This window comes from Oryctolagus cuniculus, chromosome 13 (genome assembly GCF_964237555.1).
Source record: "Oryctolagus cuniculus chromosome 13, mOryCun1.1, whole genome shotgun sequence".
In the NCBI taxonomy this organism is placed as follows: Eukaryota; Metazoa; Chordata; class Mammalia; order Lagomorpha; family Leporidae; genus Oryctolagus; species Oryctolagus cuniculus.
The window spans coordinates 71057554-71079574 of NC_091444.1; the positions used below are offsets into that span (position 1 = coordinate 71057554).

The 22021-nt window shown below is 42.3% G+C and overlaps 1 protein-coding gene across 5 annotated transcripts in view; it reads left to right on the forward strand.

The window, feature by feature from the left end:
• Positions 1 to 22021, forward strand: part of UPF2 (UPF2 regulator of nonsense mediated mRNA decay) — a 132784-nt gene that overhangs the window by 52230 nt on the left and 58533 nt on the right. For all 5 annotated transcript variants that reach the window (XM_008268086.4, XM_008268084.4, XM_070055726.1 and 2 more), the window contains exon 9: positions 20073 to 20181. In XM_008268086.4, coding sequence (XP_008266308.1) covers positions 20073 to 20181 — 109 coding nt within the window. The remainder of the gene's footprint in view (positions 1 to 20072; positions 20182 to 22021) is intronic.

Below are 22021 nucleotides of genomic sequence, written 5' to 3' on the forward strand. Positions count from 1 at the left end.
AGTTGATAATCGGGTAGATAAGAAAGGGCATTAAGTACCATGTTATGTAATCTCAACTCTCTACAAGGCAGGCACTGTGATGAAAGAAGTAAACATGGCCTCCTTCCTGTACCTTATACTTTAAAGGACAACATTGGGGAGTTCAAGAAAGACGTTTCTGCAGTAGTTGGTCCTTTCCCATATCCCCTCTCTACATATTGTTTCCTCCCAAATGGACACAACAGCAGAAGCTAGGCCAGGTGGACGTCAGGGGCCCTGAGCTTCTTCCAGATTTAGGGACTTGAGCCATCTTCCACTGCTTTCCTAGGTATATTAGCAGGGAGCTGGATCAGAAGTGGAGCAGCCAGATCTTAAACGGGCACCCATATGGGATTCTGGCATTGCAGGTGGAGGCTTAACCTGCTACGCCAGGACACTGACCCCTGTAATGATTGCTTGAATATCCTTTGCCCTCCCCACATCAATGTTATTGCCTCTGCTTTCTGGGATCCTTTATTTTTCCACTGGTAATTTGACTTGCTGCCTCTGAGTAACCCATCATCTTTCCCTTGTATAGGTAGAGTTGCTCTTTGTAGCACTTGCAGCGTGACTTCATAGAAGGAAGCAGGCACTTCATATCTTGATTGTTGGTTTGCTGCCTGTTTCCCTGTTAATCTGTAGAGACTATCGGCTTTTTAGGAGAGAGGACTAGATCTTCTAATTTTGTACATCTCTAACACCAAGGGGTACTTTAAAAAAAAAAACAATTTATTTTATTTATTTGAAAGAGTTGCAGAGTGAGGTAGAGTCAGAGAGAGAGAGGTCTTCCATCTACTGGTTCATTCCTCAGAGAGCTGCAACAGCTGGAGCTGGGCTGATCCAAAACCAGGAGTCAGGAGTTTCTTCCAGGTCTCCCACATGGGTGCAGGGGCCGGAGGACTTGGGTCATCTTGTACTGCTTTCCGAGGCCATAGCAGAGAGCTGGATCAGAAGTAGAGCAGCCTTAACTCGAACCAGCACCCATATGGGATGCTGGCACTGCAGACTGGGGCTTTTAACCCACTGCACCACAGCGCCAGCCCCTCAAGTATACTTTAAAGCACAGGAGAGGCTTAAAAAATACTTGATGAATTAATGTTGGTCATATACAATTTACAAAAATTAATAATACATTTATATGCCTCAAATCTTAGAAGTGCAAAATATTTGGTGAAAAATAGCTTTGTCATTGTCTGTTCATCAATCCTACTACCACTACTCCCCCTAGGAAGCTAGTGTCTTCAGTCTTAGACACCCTCTCAAAGTTTCTCCTGCAGTTTCAAGAAAGTACAATTAGAGATTCTTATTTCCCATGTTTTATACAAAGGGAAATTTATTTTTTATTAAAGATTGTATTTATTTATTTGAGAGGTAGAGTTATAGACAGTGAGAGAAGCAACAGAGAGAAAAGGTCTTCGATCTGCTTGTTCACTCCCCAAATGGCAGCAACTGTTGGAGCTGGGCCAATCCAAAGCCAGGAGCCAGTAAAACTTCCTCCAAGTCTCCCACAAAGATGAGGGGGCATAAGGACTTAGGCCATCTTCCACTGCTTTTCCAGACCAAAGCAGAGAACTGGATCATAAGAGGAGCAGCTGGGACTAGAACCAGCACCCATATAAGATGCCAGTGTCGGCAGGCGGAGGATTAACCTACTGCTCCACAGCGCTCACCCCAGGGCAACTTATAATACTTACCTTTATTTCAGTATATAAAGATTTCCCTTGTTCTTTCTTTTAAAACTGCACTGTTCCTTTTTATGAATGTATTGTATTTAACTATTTTTGACTTTCAGGTCTTCTACCATTATAAGTAATAACTTACCTGTGCTGTGTCTTTCTTTCTCTTTCAGTATTTTTACCAAAAAACCTAGCTCTTGGTTTTATTATTTATTCTACTCATTCACTATTTTCTTTCTTATTTTGGTCTGTTTTCTTTATTTTTTTCCTTTTTAATTCCTTTTCTGTCATTTCATGAGTTGTACTTTGAGCTTTTTTAGCTATGTCTTTTAGTTCTGACAGGTGATTTCTTATGTTTTCTAGAAATTCTGTTGTTTATTTCTCTTGTGACCCAAAGAGAATTTTCAAATTTGCAGGTAGTGGAGCTTTTTTGTTTCGTTTATGACTTTATTACTAATGCATATTTTTATTACAATTGTTATCTGAGAAGAGAATATTGTTTATTTTTACATTTTTACATTTTAAAAATTTTCTTTGTAACTTTATTGTCAATTTTTATGAATATTCCCTGGGCTTTTTTAAAAAGACAGAATTTTATTTTAATGGTGTGCTGTAAACATATTTTTTTGGGTTTACGTTATTAAATAGCTATCTTGTTAGGATCTTTTTTTTTTTTTTTGGCTTTTTTGTCCACTTACTGAGGGCAGTGTGACTTAATTATCCTGGTAGCTTACTTGATTTCAACTTTTAGAATGTTTATTATTTGTTGTATAGATAAAACTTGCCTTTTCATTGTGAATTCCACCTACCATTATAAAGTGTCTTTCTTGGTGTTACTTAATGCTTTTGTGGCTTGAATTTCAATGTATGTGTTGTTGATGATTACAATTTCTGCTTTTGGGGGAGGGGGCTACATTTTAGGTGCTGCCTTTGTCTTTTCTTTCATTTAAGTCTTTCACAGTCATTTAATTTTAGTTGAATCTGAAGTGCTTTGTGAATTGAATTGAATTTATTGAATTGAATTTTACTTTGAGTTATGTGCTGAAAATATGTTACTGAGTTCTGTTATACTTTCGTTTTACATCTTTGAAATCTTTAATTATGTGGTGTGTTTGTATTTTTAAATTTGGCTTATCAGCGTGTGTAGGACCCCAAAAGCGGTGTCCTTTTGTGACGACCCCAGAAACACAGACTCCAGACCAGACGATGCAAAAGGCAGGAGGCAATTTTATTTCATTTGCGCAAATGGGCCCTCTACTGCTGCAAGCAGCGAGCAAGAGAGAGGAGCCCCGAACAATCATTTTACACAGTTTATAAAGGGCAAAACCACAAAATTAACATACTATAGGGTGGCGTAAGTTTATTGGGCAACTACAAGGGGAGGAGGTCGTCGAGGAGGAGGAGAAACGGGGGGCTACGTGCCCTACCTGTCTAAGCTTGGATAAGGGGAGGGGGTCCTTGAAGAGCAGAAAGGGGTGGCTACGTGCCCTACGTGCCTCACGGTTTCTTTGTTAAGCTTGAACAAGCACAGGGGAGGGGGCTTAGGTGCATACCAGGATGTTCTGTCGCCCTTATCTCTGGGTAGTAGCCCTTATCTCTGGGTAGTAGCTATCTGCTTTCTCTGTGAACTTAGTTTACTCCCCATTTCCCAGGACTGTTTTATTAAGGCCATTTTTTATGGCGGCTCTTGGCTCCTTTCACGTGTTTTCTGGTTTTAAGAAGACTTGTATATTTATTTTAATGCTTTATAAGCTTGCTCAGTGTCTTTTGCTCCCTAGCATGAACAGTGATAAAATTAGCTTGGTTTCTCTTCTGTTTTTCCTCACCCATCTGATCTTAGTTTGTACTGTTGTATTTCTTAGTGTCTTTTTTTTTTCTCATAAATGTGTTTATTTTTGTATTATTTAAGTTGACTTAGAATAGAGGTGGTTTTTTTTAAAGATTTATTTATTTATTTGAAATTCAGAGTTATAAAGAGGCAGAGGTGTGTGGAGTGGGGAGGCATGTCTTCGATCTGCTGGTTCACTCCCCAAATGGCTGCAGTGGCCGGAACTGGGTCAATCTGAAGACAGAAGCCAGTAGTTTCCTCTGGACCTCCCACACAAGTGCAGGGTCCCAAGCACTTGGGCCGTCTTCTGCTTCCCAGGCTTCAGTAGAGAGCTGGACCAGTAGAGGGGCAGCTGGGTCTGGAACCGTCATTCAAATGGAATTCCAGCACTGCAGGTGGTGACTTTACCTGGTGTGCCACAGTGCCTGCCCCTAGAATAGACTTCAGCTTCCAGCATTGCAATTAGGCAGGTAGCAAACTTACTCTCTTCTTACCTATTCCTCCTCACTGTTTGATTTTTGTTGTTGATAATATATCCTGATAAAGAGTAAGACATTTGGCCGGCGCCGCGGCTCACTAGGCTAATCCTCCGCCTAGCGGCGCCGGCACACCGGGTTCTAGTCCCGGTTGGGGCGCCGGATTCTGTCCCAGTTGCCCCTCTTCCAGGCCAGCTCTCTGCTGTGGCCAGGGAGTGCAGTGGAGGATGGCCCAGGTGCTTGGGCCCTGCACCCCATGGGAAACCAGGAGAAGCACCTGGCTCCTGGCTCCTGCCATCGGATCAGCGCGGTGCGCCGGCCGCGGCGGCCATTGGAGGGTGAACCAACAGCAAAAGGAAGACCTTCCTCTCTGTCTCCCCCTTTCACTGTCCACTCTGCCTGTCAAAAAAAAAAAAAAAGAGTAAGACATTTTCATTCTCCTTTGTCAGTCCAGCACCCGTTTTTGCTTTTATCTTTTCTCTCCAGTTTAAAGTATTCAGTACTACCTGCCTGTCCTGTGATTTTCCAGGTATCTGTTGGTTTGCTGAAGTTTATGGTCTAATAGTTTTTTCAAGAATAGGTCTTGGGGAAAATACCTCTTTTTCTCTTGTATAGTGAGAATAATAGAACTGAATGGTAGTTTTAGGATCCATGAATGATAGCTATAGTATCTATGGCTCATACCTTTTGGCTTTAACTATCTTATGGGCATTACCAGATAGTCATCTGGCATCTGGTTACTGCTGTGGAGGAGTCTTAGGCCAGCCTCTGTGACCTCCCAACCTGGGCATTTATGAGGCTACCCCAGCAGTTCTTTCCCTGATAACTCCAGCAGTGCTTTACCATTGATTACTCTCAGTTATTTTCTGTGCCTTTTCAGTTTTTCACACTCAAAATTTCAAGGAAGTTTTTTTAATTCTATACCTAACTTGTTCTTTTCTCTTGTTTTGGTTTCCTTATTCCAAGTATGCATCCCTTGGCTGTCCTTTACTTATTTTCTAGTTATTGTGCCTCCTTTTTCTGACCTCTGCCTCTTATACTCTGGTATTGTGTAGTCTGTTCCCCTAAGTGCTCCTTTCTCCTTTCTTCTTTTATTTAACTTTTTAAAAACATTAGTGTCAAATTATTGAGCCAGAATTTTCCTGTATTTCATGGCAATATTCTGTGAACTCTTCTATGCTTCCAGGGTTACGGTGGAAGAGATAGGCTTGGAAAGCAAGCGTGTAAACTCAGCCTGTCCTGAGTTCTGTGAATGGGAAGTGACGGTTTACTTGGCCTATTGACTGGGACAACAAAAACATCCAGAAAATGTAGAGAAGCATGTGGAGCGTTGGGTTAGCACCATGGTCTCTGCTACAGAAATATAGGAATTTGTTTTTAGTCATTATACTTTCATTCCTCTAGTAAGTTATCTCATTGAAAACAATAAAAAAATAGTTCTCATTACGTTTTGGCTTGCAGGGGACAGTCTGTTGAAAGATGTAATTATGTGTAGCTTCCACAGTTACTTTTACTGGCATTTCTATGCTTTTATCATAGAAATCATAGATATCATTTTTGTATCAAAGTATAATTTGCATAGGATTAGATTTCTAATTTTTATCTCTAGTATTAGTAGTACTTTCTGTAATAAAACCATCTCAGTCTTTTTAAAGTTTTTTAGGATGTAATTTTTTTTTGAAAAGTGTGTTCTTTTTTAAAATTATTTATTTTTTAAAGATTTATTTATTTTGAAAGTAAGAGTTACACAGACAAAGAAGGAGAGGCAGAGAGAGAGAGAGGTCTTCCATCTGCTGGTTCATTCCTCAATTGGCTGCAAAGGCCAGAGCTGTGCTGATCTGGAGCCAGGAGCCAAGAGCCTCCTCTGGGTCTCCCACACAGGTGCAGGGGGCCCAAACACTTGGGCCATCCTACACTGCCCTCCCAGGCCACAGCAGAGAGCTGAATTGGAAGTGGAACAGCCAGGACTCGAACTGGCGGCCATATGGGATGCCAGCACTGCAGGCGGCAGCTTTAGCCACTATACCACAGCATCGGCCCCTTTACTGCGTCGTTTAGAAAATTAGTGCCTCTGTTTGCAGATCTGTAACAAGAGTATTATGGAGCAACTTGGACCAGGTTAATGTTAGTTGGCTGTGTATTTGAGAGTTGGCTGAGTATTTGAGAGATCCTGTCTACTGGTAAAGTCCTCAAATACTTGTAGCAGCCTGGTCTGGACCAGGTCAAAGCTGGGAGCCAGGAATGATATCTTGATCTCCACATAGGTGGTAGGAATCCAACTACCTGAGCCAGCACTACTGTTTTCCAGGTTCTGCATTAGCAGGAAGGCACTCCAGTAGAGGACACACATGTCTTAATGGGTGTCTCACCACTTGGTGAAACAAACCTTTTTTTTTTTTTTTTTTTTTTTTTTTTTAAGATTTATGTATTTACTTGAAAGTCAGTTGCAAAGAAGGGGACTTCCATTTGTTGATTCTCTCCCCAAATGGCTGCAACGGCTGGAGCTATGCTGATCTGAAACCAGGAGCCAAGAGCGTCCCCTGGGTCTCCCAGTTAGGTGTAAGGGTCCAAGCACCTGGGCTGTCTTCCACTGCTTTTCCAGGCCATGGCAGAGAGCTAGATCAGAAGTGGAGCATCCGAGACTCGAACCGGCACCCATATGGGATGCTGGCACTGCAAGCGGTGGCTGTGCCTGCTGTGCCACAGCACTGGCCCCGACATCTACCTTTTAGTTGTATACTTTTATTGATCATAAAAGCCTTTAATTTAGAAGGTCTTTGGTTCCAGGTATCTTTTACTTTACCAGCAAAGTTAGGCTTGTCTCCAGAGAAGATGTCTTAGTCTCTAGGGATGTTAGAATAGAAGAGTAGTAGTTAAATGCCAGTAAATCTTTTGATCATCCTGTTTCTGCTTCTCCTGCCCTCATATGGTCCCAAACCTTTCTCTCTGTTGAGTCTGATTTGATAACCTTCAAGGATGGAGGTGAGAGAAACAGAGGGTTAGATCTGGAGTAAATAGGTTAGGATATTCTGAGCATCAGCAGTTAAGAGCTGTTGGAGGTAGCAAATTCCTGTGAGTCCTCTAGACTTAGGGGTAAGCTGGGCCACTTTGTGGGGAGGTGACAGAGACTTAACCTCCTACGCCACTGCCAGCCCCTCAGGTCTTTATCTTGTGGTTTACTCTCCAAATGGCTGGGGCTGGGTCAGACCAAAGCCAGGAGTCTGGAACTCCAGGCACTTGGTCCATCTTCCTCTGCTTTTCCCAGGAGCATTGACAGGAAACTGGATTGGAAGCAGAGCAGCCAAGGACTCAACGGTGCTCCCATATGGGATGCCAGCCATGCAAGTGGCGGCTGAACATGCTGCACCACAGCATAGCCATTGGGCCTCCTTTTGAAACATCCCCTTTCTTTTTCTGAGACATATTGTTCTCCCAACCTCCCTATTGGGTGTGAATCCTTTTGGATGTCTTTATTTTTTCTGTTATCAGGATTCCTTCCTTCATGCATCTAGCCTAAACTGATTTTTAAGAACCAGAACAAATTAGGTAGCAGTTACTTGAAGACATTGGACTGGGGCTGATGCCATGGTGCACTAGGTAAATCCTCCGCCTGTGGCGCCGGCATCCCATATGGGCACCGGTTCTAGTCCCGGCTGCCCCTCTTTCAGTCCAACTCTCTGCTGTGGCCCGGGAGGGCAGTGGAGGATGGCCCAAGTGCTTGGGCCCTTGCACCGCATAGGAGACCAGGAGGAAGCACCTAGCTCCTGGCTTCGGATCGGTGTAGCACCGGCCGTGGCGGCCATTTTGGGGGGTGAACCAACGGAAGGAAGACCTTTCTCTCTGTTTTTCTCTCTCACTGTCTATAACTCTACCTGTCAAATAAAAAATAAAAAGAAAATTTTAAAAAATTTTAAAAAATGAAGGCATTGGACCACAATACCTTGTAGGTTATATATATATTCTATGGTAGAGAATATAACTATTTTACCCAGTCAATGCTTGGACATCAGTGTGCTGGGGAACTCTTAAGTTTCTTTATAGTTCTTTAAAAAAATGTATTGAGATTAATCAATACACTATACAATTCTCCCTTTTAAAATATGCAGTTCAAATATATGTAATGATCACCACAGCCTAATTTTAAAACATTTCTATTTTACCTCTGAAATAAACCCCATATCCATTGGCAGTGAATCCTATTTGTTCTCTGTTCCTTTTCCTGCCAGCTGTAATCAACTATCAATTTGCTTTCTGCCTCTATGGATTGCTGTTCTGTACATTTCAGATAAATGGAATAGTACAGTATGTGGCCTTTAGTGTCTAGTTTCTTTCCCTCAGCATGTTTTCAGAATTTCCTCATGTCATAACATGTGTCACTAGTTCATTCCTTTTTACGACTAAATAATAATCCATTATGATGGGTGTACCACATTTTGTTTATCCATTCATCAGTTGATAAATATTCTGGCTTTCACTTTTTGGCTGTTATGCTCCTATGACTGTTTGTGTACAAATCTTTTGGTAGATACCTGTTTTTTTTTAAGCTTCTATTTAATAAATACAAATTTCTTAGTTACAGCTTTAGGAATATAGTGGTTTTTCCCTCTATACCTGCCCTCCCACACCCACTCGCGTCCCACCTGCTACTCCCTCTCCCATCCCATTCTTCATTAAGATTCATTTTTAATTATGTTTATATACCAGAAGACCAACTCTATACTAAGTAAAGATTTCAACAGTTTCACCCATACAGCACACAAAGTATAAAGTACTGTTTAAAGATTAATTTTTAAAATTTTTTAAATTTTTATTTGAAAGAGTTACAGAGGGGCGGCGCCAGGGCTCACTTGGCTAATCCTCCACCTGTGGCACCAGAATCCCATATGGGCCCCGGGTTCTAGTCCCGGTTGCTCCTCTTCCAGTCCAGTTGCTCCTCTCTGCTGTGGCCCGGGAAGGCAGTGGAGGATAGCCCAAGTGCTTGGGCCCCTGCACCCACATGGGAGACCAGGAAGAAGCACCTGGCTCCTGGCTTCGGATCGGCGTAGCTCTGGCCGTAGTGGCCATTTCGGGGGTGAACCAATGGAAGAAAGGCCTTTCTCTCTGTCTCTCCTTCTCACTGTCTGTAATTCTATCTGTCAAATAAATAAATTAAAAAAAAAAAAGTTACAGAGAGAGGTAGAGACAGAGGGAGAGGTCTTCCATCCGCTGGTTCACTCCCCGGATGGCCACAATGGCTGGAGCTGAGCCGATCCAAAGCCAGGAGCCAGGAGCTTCTTCTAGGTCTCCCACCTGGGTGCAGGGGCTCAAGGACTTGGGCCATCCTCCACTGCTTTCCCAGGCCATTGCAGAGAGCTGGATTGGAAGAGGAGCAGCTGGTGTGGGGAGCAATCCGGACTAGACTGTTACTCGAATTAAGACTTATTCTATGCATCTGCTCTCCCACAATATGGCGTTGGGAGAGAAGTAAACAGCTTCCGCACAGCTGCCTCGAGTTCAACTAATGAGCTGTAGGACTTGCTCCTGATTGGAGGAGAGCAGCGTACTCGGCGTGTGGGCAGCCGAGTTGGGATTGGCGGAGGAGGACTATAAAGGAGGAGAGAAACGGCATGCACCGGGAACATCTATGGGGAACGTCTAAGGGAACCCGTGCAGCCCCCGAAAGAGCCGGCCGGCGGTGTGCCGCTCCCCTGCGGAAGTGGGGAATGCGGCCAGGGGGAACTGCCCTTCCACGGAGGTGGAAGGGATAGTAGCCAACCCGGGAAGAACCAGCAGCAAACCCGGGGAGGGCCGAGCAGACGAAAGAACAGCGCAGGGTCCTGTGTTGCTCCTCCACGAAGAGGGGGAGCGACAAGCTGGGACTAGAACCAGCACCCATATGGGATGCCGGCGCTTCAGGCCAGGGCTTTAGCCCACGGCGCCACAGCGCTGGCCCCAAAAGACTAGTTTTACCATTATTTCGCATAGTACAACTCGTTAAGGACAGAGGTAAGTGGGGAGTAAGTGCACAGTGACTCCTGTTGTTGATTTAACAATTGACACTCTTATTTATGACGTCAGTGATCACCCAAAGCTCTTGTCATGAGTTGCCAAGGCTATGGAAGCCTCTTAATTCCACAAACTCCATCAGTATTTAGATAAGGCCATAAGCAAAGTGGAAGTTCTCTCCCATCAGAGAAAAGTGCCTCTTTCTTTGATGGCCTGTTCTTTTTCCTGGGATATCACTCCAGAGATCCTTCATGTGGATCATTTTTTGCTAGTGTCTTGGCTTTCCATGCCTGAAATGCACTCATGGGCGTTTCAGCCAGATCTGAATGCCATAAGGGCTGATTCTGTGGCCAGAGTGCTGTTTAGGGTGTTTGTCATTCTATGAGTCTGCTTGTGGCCTGCTTCCCATGTTGGATCATTTTTAATTCTATCTATTGTTATTACCAGACACTTGGTCTTATTTATGTGATTGACATTTATTCCTATCTACATGATCAATTGCACACTTAAAATGATCACTTTAACATGATACCTGTTTTTTATTCTGTTGGGTATATACCTGGGAGTGTAATTGCTGAGTCATATGGTAACTCTAACTACAGTGGCTTCCAAATTGTTTCTTAGTGATAATACCGTTTTATATATCCCCAGTAGCAATTTTTGAGGGGCCCGTTTCTCCACACTGTGCCCCGACTTCTTATTGTCCATTTTTATGTTATAATCATCCTAGTTTGAAGTAGAACCTCATTGTGATTTTTAAAATTTTTATTTATTTGCAAGAGAACCTCCATGCAACTGGTTCACTCTTGAACTGCCTGCAAAATCTGGGAGGCTGAAGCTGGGGGCTTGGCAACAGTTCATGTCCTACATGCATTGTGAGAACCCAGGTACTTAAGTCATCACCACCACATCTGAGGATCCACAGTTAGTAAGAAACTGGATTCAGAAGCTAGAGCTGGGACTTGAACCCAGATACTGTGTTGTGAGACATGAGGATCTGAACCAACATCTTAACCATTAGACCGATCACTCACCCGTGAGGTTTTGATTTTTATATTCCCAGTGAGTAATGATGTTGATCTTTTCATGTGCTTTTTGTATATCTTCACTGGAAGAATATCTTCAAATCACTTGCTCCCCCTACCCTTTTTTTTTTTTTTTTTTTTAAGATTTTTTAATTTATTTGAAAGTTAGAGTTACAGAGAGAGAAGGAAAGGGAGAGAGCACTCTTCCATCTGCTTATTCACTCCCCAAATGGCACAATGGCCAGGGCTGTGCCAGGCTGAAGCGAAGAGCCAGGAGCTGCATCAGGTCTGTCACATGAGTGCAGGGGCCCAAGGACTTGGGCCATCCTCCACTGCTTTCCCAGGTGCATTAGCAGGGAACTGGATCAGAAGTGGAGCAGCCAGGACTAGAACCGGTGCCCATATTGGATGCCTGCATCACAGGTGTTGGCTTAATCCATCATGCCACAGCACCTGCCCCAGTTGCCCTTTTTAAAATTGTATTTACGTGCCTGTCTGTCTGCCTCTCAAATAAGAAAAAGAAATTTAAAATAGTGATCAATCAATCTTAAAAGCCTATCTTATCTCTTAGCCTGTTAATTTGAATGACTCCAGATAGGAGATGTAGAAATTCCCTTAGATATTTTTATCTTTTAGGTAATTTGTAACATAACTGCACAAATATAATTGAAGTTTGACATGAAATGTTTGCATTCTTAATATATATAAGTGTTCATCACCCAGATCAAAGTAGAGAACTCTTCCTGTACCCTAGAGGGTACCTTATCTAAGTTAGGTGCTTTTTTTTTGACAGAGTTATAGACAGTGAGAGAGAGAAACAGAGAGAAAGGTCTTCCTTCCATTGGTTCTCCCCCCAAATGGCCGCTACCACCCCAACGCTGAACCGATCCAAAGCCAGGAGCCAGGTGCTTCCTTCTGGTCTCCCATGCGGGTACAGGGCCCAAGGACCTGGGCCATCCTCCACTGCCCTCCCGGGCCACACAGAGCTGGACTGGAAGAGGGGCAACTGGGACTAGAAATTGTGCCCATATGGGATGTTGGCGCTTCAGGCCAGGGCGTTAACCCGCTGCGCCACAGCGCCAGCCCCTCTTTGTGACTTTCTGTTCTAGCCTCCTTCTCCACTGAATTTGAATCTGTGGGTGTTTTTTGAAATCTTTTAATATGTAGCACCACTTGATGGCACTGTTGCTTTGGGAACTGTAGGATTATGAAAAAGTCAACAGGGCATTTGGTTGTAAATTTTAGAGTAAATGACCCAATAGGTTGTTTATTATAGTTTGTCTTTTTGGAATCATCTGAGCTTTAATGTTTCCTGTGAAGAAATTCCTTTGTATTCTTCAGCAGTTCAGAACTGTAACAGATCACATTCCTTTTTATTTTTTTTCAGCCATTTTTGAGCACAGAGATAAAATAACTCTCAATAGTCAATTCTTTAGATTTTAAAGACAAAAAGAAAGCTGGACATTTCTGATAGAAAGCTAGTTTATTGAGAGATAAAAACATAGGAATTTATTTTCTCTCTCTCACTAACAAAAGTTTTTTTTGTGAGTCCTTTTTCTTTCTCATTAACTGTGGTTAGAGACTGACTGTTTACTAACTTGGTGATGATTAACTGCTAGTAGAATACTTAATTGTGTGATTGAAGAGGTCTTGGAAATATAAACGAGGTTTTATATTGTTTAACACAAAAGCCTTCTTTTTTATAATTTTTTAAAAAAATTATTTATTTTTTTATTTAGGAAGCAGAGTCACAGGGAAGCAGAGAGAGAGAGAGAGAGAGGTCTTCCATCCTCTGGTTCACTCCCCAAATGGTTGCAACGGCTGGAGCTACGCCAAACCAAAGCCAGGAGCTAGGGGCTTCCTTGGGGTTTCCCACACGGGTACAGGGGCCAAGGAGTTGGGCATCCTCTACCACTTTCCCAGGCTGTAACAGAGAGCTAAATCAGAAGTGGAGCAGCCAGGACTCAAACTGGTGCCCATATGGGATGCCGGTGCTGTAGGCGGAGGCTCAGTATGCTATGCCATGGCATTGGCCCCCAAAAGCATTCTTTTTAAGTGGCTCAATATTAGTTGATGGTAAAAAATAATTATGATTCTCTGAGAAGACTGTAGAATTAATTTTTGAAAGGAAGGATCTAAATTTATTTTCATGCTAATATTCAGACAACTCATTAGATGAAATATCTAGCTTATTAGATAAAATATCTATGGGGCTGACGCTGTGGCGCAGCAGGTTAAAGCCCTGGCCTGAGGCGCTGGCATCCAATATGGGCGCCGGTTTTAGTCCTGGCTGCTCCTCTTCCGATCCAGCTCTCTGCTATGGCCTGGGAAAGCAGTGGAGGATGGCCCAAGTCCTTGGGCCCCTGCACCCAGGTGGGAGGCCCAGGGGAATCTCCTGGCTCCTGGCTTTGGATCGGCACAGCTCCAGCCATTGTGGCCAGTTGGCCAGTTAGGGATGGAAGACCTAAAAATAAGAAATATTTATCCAGCTCATTTTAACACAGAAATTTGCTCTTCATTTGATTATAAAGAATTTTGTGTTTTAGTAACTTTAACATGATCCATATAATATGTTTCACTTATTTCCTTTCAAGCTTACATAAGGGATTGTATTTTGTGACATAATGAGTGGGCAGACGCAGAATTTAAATATTTAAATAGAACAGGGTGAAATTTAATATTAACTACCTGTTTTGTAGAGATAAAGGATTCTGAGAAAATGGAGCATCTAACTTCTATGTGGCCAGTTCCAGAAGAAACAGAAACTACAATTTCTATGTACCTGAAAAGACTTAACAGAAGTTGAAGAGCTTAACTTTCCTAAGGAATTCTGTAACCATTTTTTAAATCCCTATTAAAGCTGAAAGCACTTAACTGTGTTCTTAGTTCACTGATATGTGTCGGCATTGTATGGCACAACCTTTTTTGTTTGTTTGTTTTTTAAAGATTTATTTATTTATTTGAAAGGCAGAGTTACAAAGAGGCAGAGGCAAAAAGAGAGAGAGAGAGAGAGAGAGAGAGAGAGAGAGAGAGGTCTTCCATCTGGTTCACTTCCCAGATGGCCGCAATGGCTGGAGCTGCTCCGATCCGGAGCCAGCAGCTTCTTCCAGTCTCCCACACTGGTCCAGGGGCCCATGCACTTGGGCCATCCTCTGCTGCCCTCCCAGGCCATTAGCAGGAAGCTTGATCAGAAGTGGAGCAGCTTGGACTGGTACTGGCACGCATATGGGATGCTGGCACTACAGGCCATGTCTTTACACACTGTGCCATAGCGTCAACCCCAGCACAAACTATTATTAAAGTAAATTTTTAAACTGTTATTTTAAAAAAATTTTATTTGGTCAGAAGACAAAGGAAGGCAGACACACAGAGAGAAAGCATGCTCACATTCACTGGTTCACTCCCCGAATGCCTGCAACAGCTGGAGTTGGGCCAACCTAAAGCCTAGAGCTCAGGTCAGGTCTCCTGCACAGGTGGCAGTGATCCAACCACTTGAGCCATCACCTGCTGCCTTGCAGAGTTGAATTAGCAGGAAGCTGGAAGCAGGAGTTGAGCTGGGGCAAAAACTTAGGCACTCCAGTATGGAGTGTGGACATCATAGCCCTAACCACTGTCCCAAATACTTGGCCCATTAGTATATTTTTCTTGAAAGGGAGAAAGAGAGAAGCAGCTTCCATCTGCTGGTTCACTCCTCAGTGCCCAATGGCTGGAAGTGGTCCAGGCCAAAGCCGGAAGCCTGGAATTCATCCAGATCTCCTACATGGGTGATTGAAATCCAACTATTTGAGCCATCACTGCTGTCTCCCAGGGTTTGCATTAATAGGAAGCTAGAATCAGGAGCTGGAACTCAGGTATCGAACTCGCACTCTCTTACTGCACTCACTCTCCTTAACTACTAGGTCAAATGAAATGAACAGCTGTAAATAGTTTTTGGAGGGTGGGAAAAAGTCTCAAAGTAGATGGGAAATAAGTAAAGTGTAGGTAACAGGCCAAGGACTAGAAGAAAAGGGAAAAGGCACATAATTTATTTATTTAAGGAGTTTTTGATGTTAGGTGTTACATAAATTTTGTTTCAAAGCCAAGATAAAAACTTAGTGTTAGGGAGCAGGTGTTGCAGCATAGTGGGTAAAGCTGCGACCTGTGATGCCAGCCAGCATTCTGTAAGGGCCCTAGTTCGTGTCTTGACTGCTCCACTTTCAATCCAGCTCTCTGCTTAATGGCTTGGGAAAAGCAGCTGAAGATAGCCCAAGTGTTTGAGCCCTCACATCCATGTTGAAGACTGGATGAAGCTCCTAGCTCCTAGCTTTGTCCTGCCCTAGCCCTGGTCATTGTGGCCATCTGGGAAGTGAACCAACAGATGGAAGAGCTCCTTCTCTGTCTGTCCCTCTCTCTCTCTTTTAAAAAAGTAAAATGATACTTAGTTTTTAGAAATTTAAGAACTAGTTCTTAGAAAATATAAAGAAAAGAGCATTAAAAAGTTTAAGAAAGTAGCACATAATAGACAATAAAAAAATCACTTGAAAATCTCAGTGAAAAAAAAACTTTTTGAGGAAAAAGAAACTTCTGAAGTTGCTTGCAGATAGAATACCCACATATACTGTGGTTATAGAAGAAATTTAAAAGTTTTGTTAATTTCATTGTAAATAAACTAACACTAGGTAGCTGTATAGAGGTCTTTCAGTCTTTTATGGAATAAGTAGTTTATGTACTGTATCACTTATTTCAGATTAAGGGAAAAGAAACTTTGCATTTCATATTTTAAAAAGCAGGCAAAAATTTAACAAAATGGGCAAGAAGGTTAAAAGTATTGGCCAATTCAATATTGTAAATAAAAATTCTATGTACGACACCAGTATCGTATTCACAGTGTATTAAAAATAATAATTCAGAAATTGGGCATTTAACCCAGTGGTCAATGATGTAGGCAGTTTGCATATTAATTTCTTTTTTTTTCTTTTTCTTTTTTTTTTTTTTTTTTTTTTGACAGGCAGAGTGGACAGTGAGAGAGAGAGAGAGAGACAGAGAGAAAGGTCTTCCTTTGCCGTTGGTTCACCCTCCAATGGCTGCCACGGCCAGCGCGCTGCAGCCGGTGCACCGCACTGATCCGGTGGCAGGAGCCAGGTGCTTCTCCTGGTCTCCCAAGGAGTGCAAGGCCCAAGGACCTGGGCCATCCTCCACTGCACTCCCTGGCCACAGCAGAGAGCTGGCCTGGAAGAGGGGCAACCGGGACAGAATCCGGCGCCCCGACCAGGACTAGAACCCGGTGTGCTGGCGCTGCAAGGCGGAGGATTAGCCTAGTGAGCCATGGCGCTGGCACCTCATTTATCTTAATACACACAAAGAAACCTGTGTATGGGGTACTTATATTCCTGGCACTGTTTTCAGTGCTGGTAACTGTCTTTCTGGAAGTTACATTCCAATGGAGAAGGGTATAGGATAAGATTATCATAACAGGTACACAGATTGTGTATTATGGTAGAAGGTCGTAAATTCTATTTTTAAAAGCAATGAAGGGTAAGATGCTTGGGAGTTTTTAGAATGGGGTGGATTGGTGTGTGTGTGGTGTGTGTGTTTAAAGATTTATTTATTTATTTGAAAGGCAGAGTTGGAGAGGCAGGGAGAGAAAGAGAGAACTTCCATCCACTGGTTCTCTCAACCAAATGACTGTAACAGCCAGGGGTGGACCAGGCCAAATCTAGGAGCTTCATCTGGGTCTCCTACTTTTGTAGGAGGGTCAAGGATTGGGCCATCTTCCATTGCTTTCCCAGGTGCATTAGCAGGACGGTGGATTGGAAGTGAAGTAGCCTAGACTCAAACCAACACCTTATTGGGCTGCTCATGTCACAAACTGTGGCTTAATCCACTATGCCACAGCATTGTCCCAGGATTTGTGGTTGTGGTGGAGTATTCAGAATGGGTTTCTTGGAGGCACCTTGCCTTTAAGGAATAAACAGGACAGATACTTGAGGAAAGCTTGTTCCGTCCAAAGGAAGAGAACCATGCCTAGCCCTGAGTGAGTTTAGTGAGGGGCCGTGTGCCTGGAGCAGGGCCAAGCATGCAAGTAGCAGGGGAGGAGGTGGCATCAGCCCCTGAGATCGCAGCCTCCTAACTCCTCCTTTGCTGTCCTGTCATCCCAGCTCTGAGCTCTGTTTTTCTGACCTGTAGTTGTGGTAACAGGGATCAGCAGAAATGAGGAGTAGATTTAAAGTCTTATATTTGAATTTGGCAATTAATTTTTGAACTGAAAAAGAATATTTGTTAAATTATTTCTGAGAGCACATTACAGGAATACTTTAATTTTGTAATGTCATCAAGTACTGATGCAACCCACTTTTGTTTATTTTTCCGTGTTACAGAAGCTTGACTTTCCACTGATAAAATATTTTACATAAATGTTTAAAGTTATCTATAAATGTTTCAATTCAAAACATTATGGTTTTATTTTTATTTTAAGATTTGTTTATTTATTTGGAAGAACTACAGAGAGAGAAATCATCCATCTAGCTGGTTAAATCTCCAGATGGCTGCAATGGCCAGGCCAAAGCCAGGAACTTCATCTGCGTGGTCTCTCACTTGGGCCATCTTCTGCTGCTTTTCTTAGGCTAGTAGTAGGGAGCTGAATCGGAAGTGGAACAGCCAGGACATGAACAGGCACACATATGGGATACTGGCATCCCAGCTTTACCCACTATGCCACAATGCTGGGGCCTTTTTTTTTTTTTATTTAAAATATTTTATTTATTTGAAAGAATTACACAGAGAAGTAGAGCCAGAGAGAGAGAGAGGTCTTCCATCCACTTGTTTACTCTTAAATGGTTGCAACGGCCAAAGCTGGGATAATCTGAAGCCAGGAGCTTCTTCTGGGTCTCCCATGTGGGTGCAAGGGCCCAAACTTGGGCCATCTTCCACTGCTTTCCTAGGCCATAGCAAAGAGCTGGATTGGAAGAGGAACAGCTGGGACTAGAACCAGAGCCCATATGGGATGCCTGTGCTGCAGGCAGAGGCTTAGCCCACTTTGCCGGCAACTCACTCCCCAAATTTTTAAAACTTCATGTAATAGAATGTAATTGTCATTCATTCTCTAAAGAAGGATATGGTTCATTTTATAAAAATTATTAAGGTATAGTGCTACCTTGTTCTATCATCATCTGTTCCCTTATTTCTGAAATGATGAGTTATTAGAATTACCAAGTTGATATATATATATAAACATTATATATTTAATATACTTTTATATAGTTGTCGTATGCAATTATATATAATGAAATGTAGGACAGGACCTGTACATTAGTATGAACACAAAAAATGAAAATATTATCAGATTTTGTAATGGTCAGAAAAGAGTACAGAGCTTTCATTTTTTTTCCCCTTAAACCCACCTTTCCATTGTATCTCAGTTCTTTCACTATACCCCTTCTATGTCAAGGTTAATATGTCCTTGCTGGAAGTTTCCCAGATTTAAATCTAAATCTTTCATGGTATGCAGTCTTTTCCCTGGATATCAAACCGTTTTCATATCTTATTCTATTGTATAGTGATTTATTTGGGCATAGTTAAATTTTTTTTCTCTCTTTTTTTTTTTTTTTTTTTTTGACAGGCAGAGTTTAGACAGAGAGAGACAGAAAGGTCTTCCTTTTTCCATTGGTTCACCCACCAGTGAAGCCAGGAGCCAGGTACTTCCTCCTGGTCTCCCATGCGGGTGCAGGGCCCAAGGACCTGGGCCATCCTCCACTGCCCTCCCGGGCCACAGCAGAGAGCTGGACTGGAAGAGGAGCAACCGGGACAGAATCCGGCGCTCCAACTGGGACTAGAACCCAGGGTGCTGGTACCGCAGGCGGAGGATCGCCCAGTGAGCCGCGGCGCCGGCTGCATAGTTAAATCGTATAGTTCTGTTTCTGTTGTAAATGTCCTCAGTCTGTCATAACTTTTGAGTTTTTGTGTCTGATTTGTATAGTTTGTTTGATTATTTATTTGAGATGCAGAGAGAGAGAGAGGAATCTTTAATCTGCTTCAATTTCTAATGGCTGCAATAGCTGGAGCTGTGCTGATCCAGAGCCAGGAGCTTCTTCGGGGTCTCCCACATGGGTACGGGGGCCATCTTCTGCTTTCTCAGGCCATAGCAGAGAGCTGGATCGGAAGTAGAGCAGCTGGGACTTGAACCAGCACCCATATGGGATACTGGCACTGTAAGTGGTGGATTTACCCACCCCGTGTTGGGCCCTGTGATTTGTATAGTATTAAACCTCCTTCTTTGTGAGCTCCCATTACTTACTGTTGTCCGTACAGCTGCTTTTATTAGTTCTTTACTTCTGATCTTCCGGTCTGATCTGTTGAATGTCGAATCATTGTGTAGTCAAGTATTATAAAATAATGTCTAACAGAGAAATGGAAAGCTACTTTCAGCTTGTGTGTTGATTGATTAGTCGTGGCTGCTTGGAGTGCTGAGCTACAGCCAGGTCTGATGATAGGTAGGAGCACTGTGAATGGAAGGGGGTGCCAGCACTAGTGTCACCTGTTTGCCTGAAGTAAGATCCCGCATGAGGATCTTATGGGTTCTGTGATGAGTAGAATATGTAAATTAGTGCGTGGAGTTCGTGGTACTGTTTTGACTTGGTAGATAGTTATAAGTTACCCTCTTTAGACATTGATGGCCAAATAATTTATCACAGGAAAAAATGAAAGTGATCTGGAAGGGTTTTGCATGATTTATGTTACCTTTAGGTTTGTAAGTATGCAGTTGCTTGGTAATTATGTGATTAAAAATTGCAGCCATGTAAAAATTTAATCTTTTTTCACTTGGTGTTTTTTGTTTTATCGGAAATACATACTTAGTGAAATCACTAATGTGTGAAAAGTGCGCTAAGTGGAAAGTACCAGATTATTAATAAGTTTTCACAAGGCTTATTGAATTTTCAGACAGTTCATTGTGATGGCAATAAGTAGGCATGTCTATATGCTGTTAATTTTTCTAATCATGTAATGTGTGATTATGTCTGAGAAAGTTTAAGTTTTAAAATGAATTATTTTTAGTATGTCTTACACATATCACATATAACTTTTGCAGGTTGGATTTGCTACCATTTTATGCAAGATTGGTTGCTACATTGCATCCCTGCATGTCTGATGTAGCAGAGGATCTTTGTTCCATGCTGAGGGGGGATTTCAGATTTCATGTATGTATTTAAGCATTTATCTTGTAATATATATATTCTTGTAAGTTGAGTGAGGATTCTTTAGCTTTAGAGCTTAATGATTTTGTTGATAAGCATAGTTTGAAATATTATGGAAATATAACAGCTGCGAATTTATAGAATTCCAAATTTTTAGATTGTATTTTTGCTCAGCAGAGCTTGTAATTGCTAAGTGATAGTCCAACTGGGAAGTGAGCCAGTTGCTGCTACCTTGTTCTCCCAGTGTAAGGATAGTACTTGTGCTTTCATAAAGTAAAAGCCATTCTCCAGGATCAATACAGAGGCATCAATGGTGTAAAATAAACAGAATTGCTCATAAAGAGTCAGGGTGCGGTTTCCATATAATGGCTCTTCAGTTGTTGGGAATCCAAATATGTGTCACTTAAAAGGTTACATAAATTCTGTGATTTCAGTGAAAGCTACTGTCGCCCATGTTTTATTGATTCCTGCCTTAAGAATTTTTACCTTGCTTGGTTTTGAGTTTTTTGAATCAACATTCTGAAAGATGAATGGCCTGTCACCAAAAAGCTTCCCTTCCTTCCTACGCTCAGGTTAGCCAGCTACCTTGTGGCTTCAGGGGGTGGGTTATGGTGGGGGTGATGATAAGATGGAAAATTAGCATTAGTAGTCTATGAAAAGGCATGAAATTCAAGTGTTTATTGGCCAATGAAAAAATCAGGTTTGCAAAATTTAGCTTTGTAATAAGTTGCTCTGAGTGCAGATAAAATCAATAATTGTCTGCTGAGCTCAGTGCATGCTTTATCCTACTTTCTGTTCACAGATAAGTAGTATTGCCGAGACACAATTCCTGATGCCAGGAACCTCACCGTATCGTTGGGGAGACAGGCAGAGTCACAAAAGCAAGAGTAAAATAAAAAGCTCAGTCCTTAATCTTTTTTTTATTTTTAATTTTTTTTTTTATTATTTGACAGAGTTATAGACAGTGAAAGAGAGAGAGACAGAGAGAAAGGTCTTCCTTCTGCTGGTTCACTCCCCAAATGGCTGCTACGGCTGGCGCTGCGCTGATCCAAAGCCAGGAGCTTCTTCCTGGTCTCCCATGGGGGTGCAGGGGCCCAAGCACTTGGGCCATCTGCCACTGCCTTCCCGGGCCACAGTAGAGAGCTGGACTGGAAGAGGAACAACCGGGACTAGAACCATATGGGATGTCGGCGCCGCAGGCGGAGGATTAACAAAGTGAGCCACGGCGCCAGCCCAGCCCTTAATCTAATAGTTATAAGAAGTACATGCTTAATTGTCAGAGGAATTATTGGAGAGTATATGCTTTGAGCTCAGGGGAAGGGAAAAGTCTCGTGAGGATTAGAATGTTCTATAATGGCTTCTTGAAGTAAGTGTGTTATTATAAAGTTTGTGGCTAAGATTTTTCTGGACCAGCATTTGCAAAAGTGTATTTCTGAGTTGCATAGGTAGTTAATATAATACAAGAAGAAGTTTATATGCTTAATAGAAAAGTTTGGAAACACTGAATTCAATAAGGTTATATGGTTTTGTTTTGGTTTATTATGAGAATTCTCCAAGCTTTGTTAAGTTAATATGCTCTCTGAATCTCCTGGCGGGACATGAGTATGTAAATTCCTAAAGAACACACTTTGATAAATGCAGCTACTTCTGGGACAGATACATGAGAATACATGACATCGATGTATTTAATCCCATCAAACAGTTCTACTGGTGGGCAGTATGAATTATAGTTTGAATTATATGCATATACCCTTCAGACTCCAAATTAAAATACTAATTACTGGACCAAGCATAATATGCACTTTCGGTGTAAAACTTAAGAAAATTTTTTATGTCATCTTCA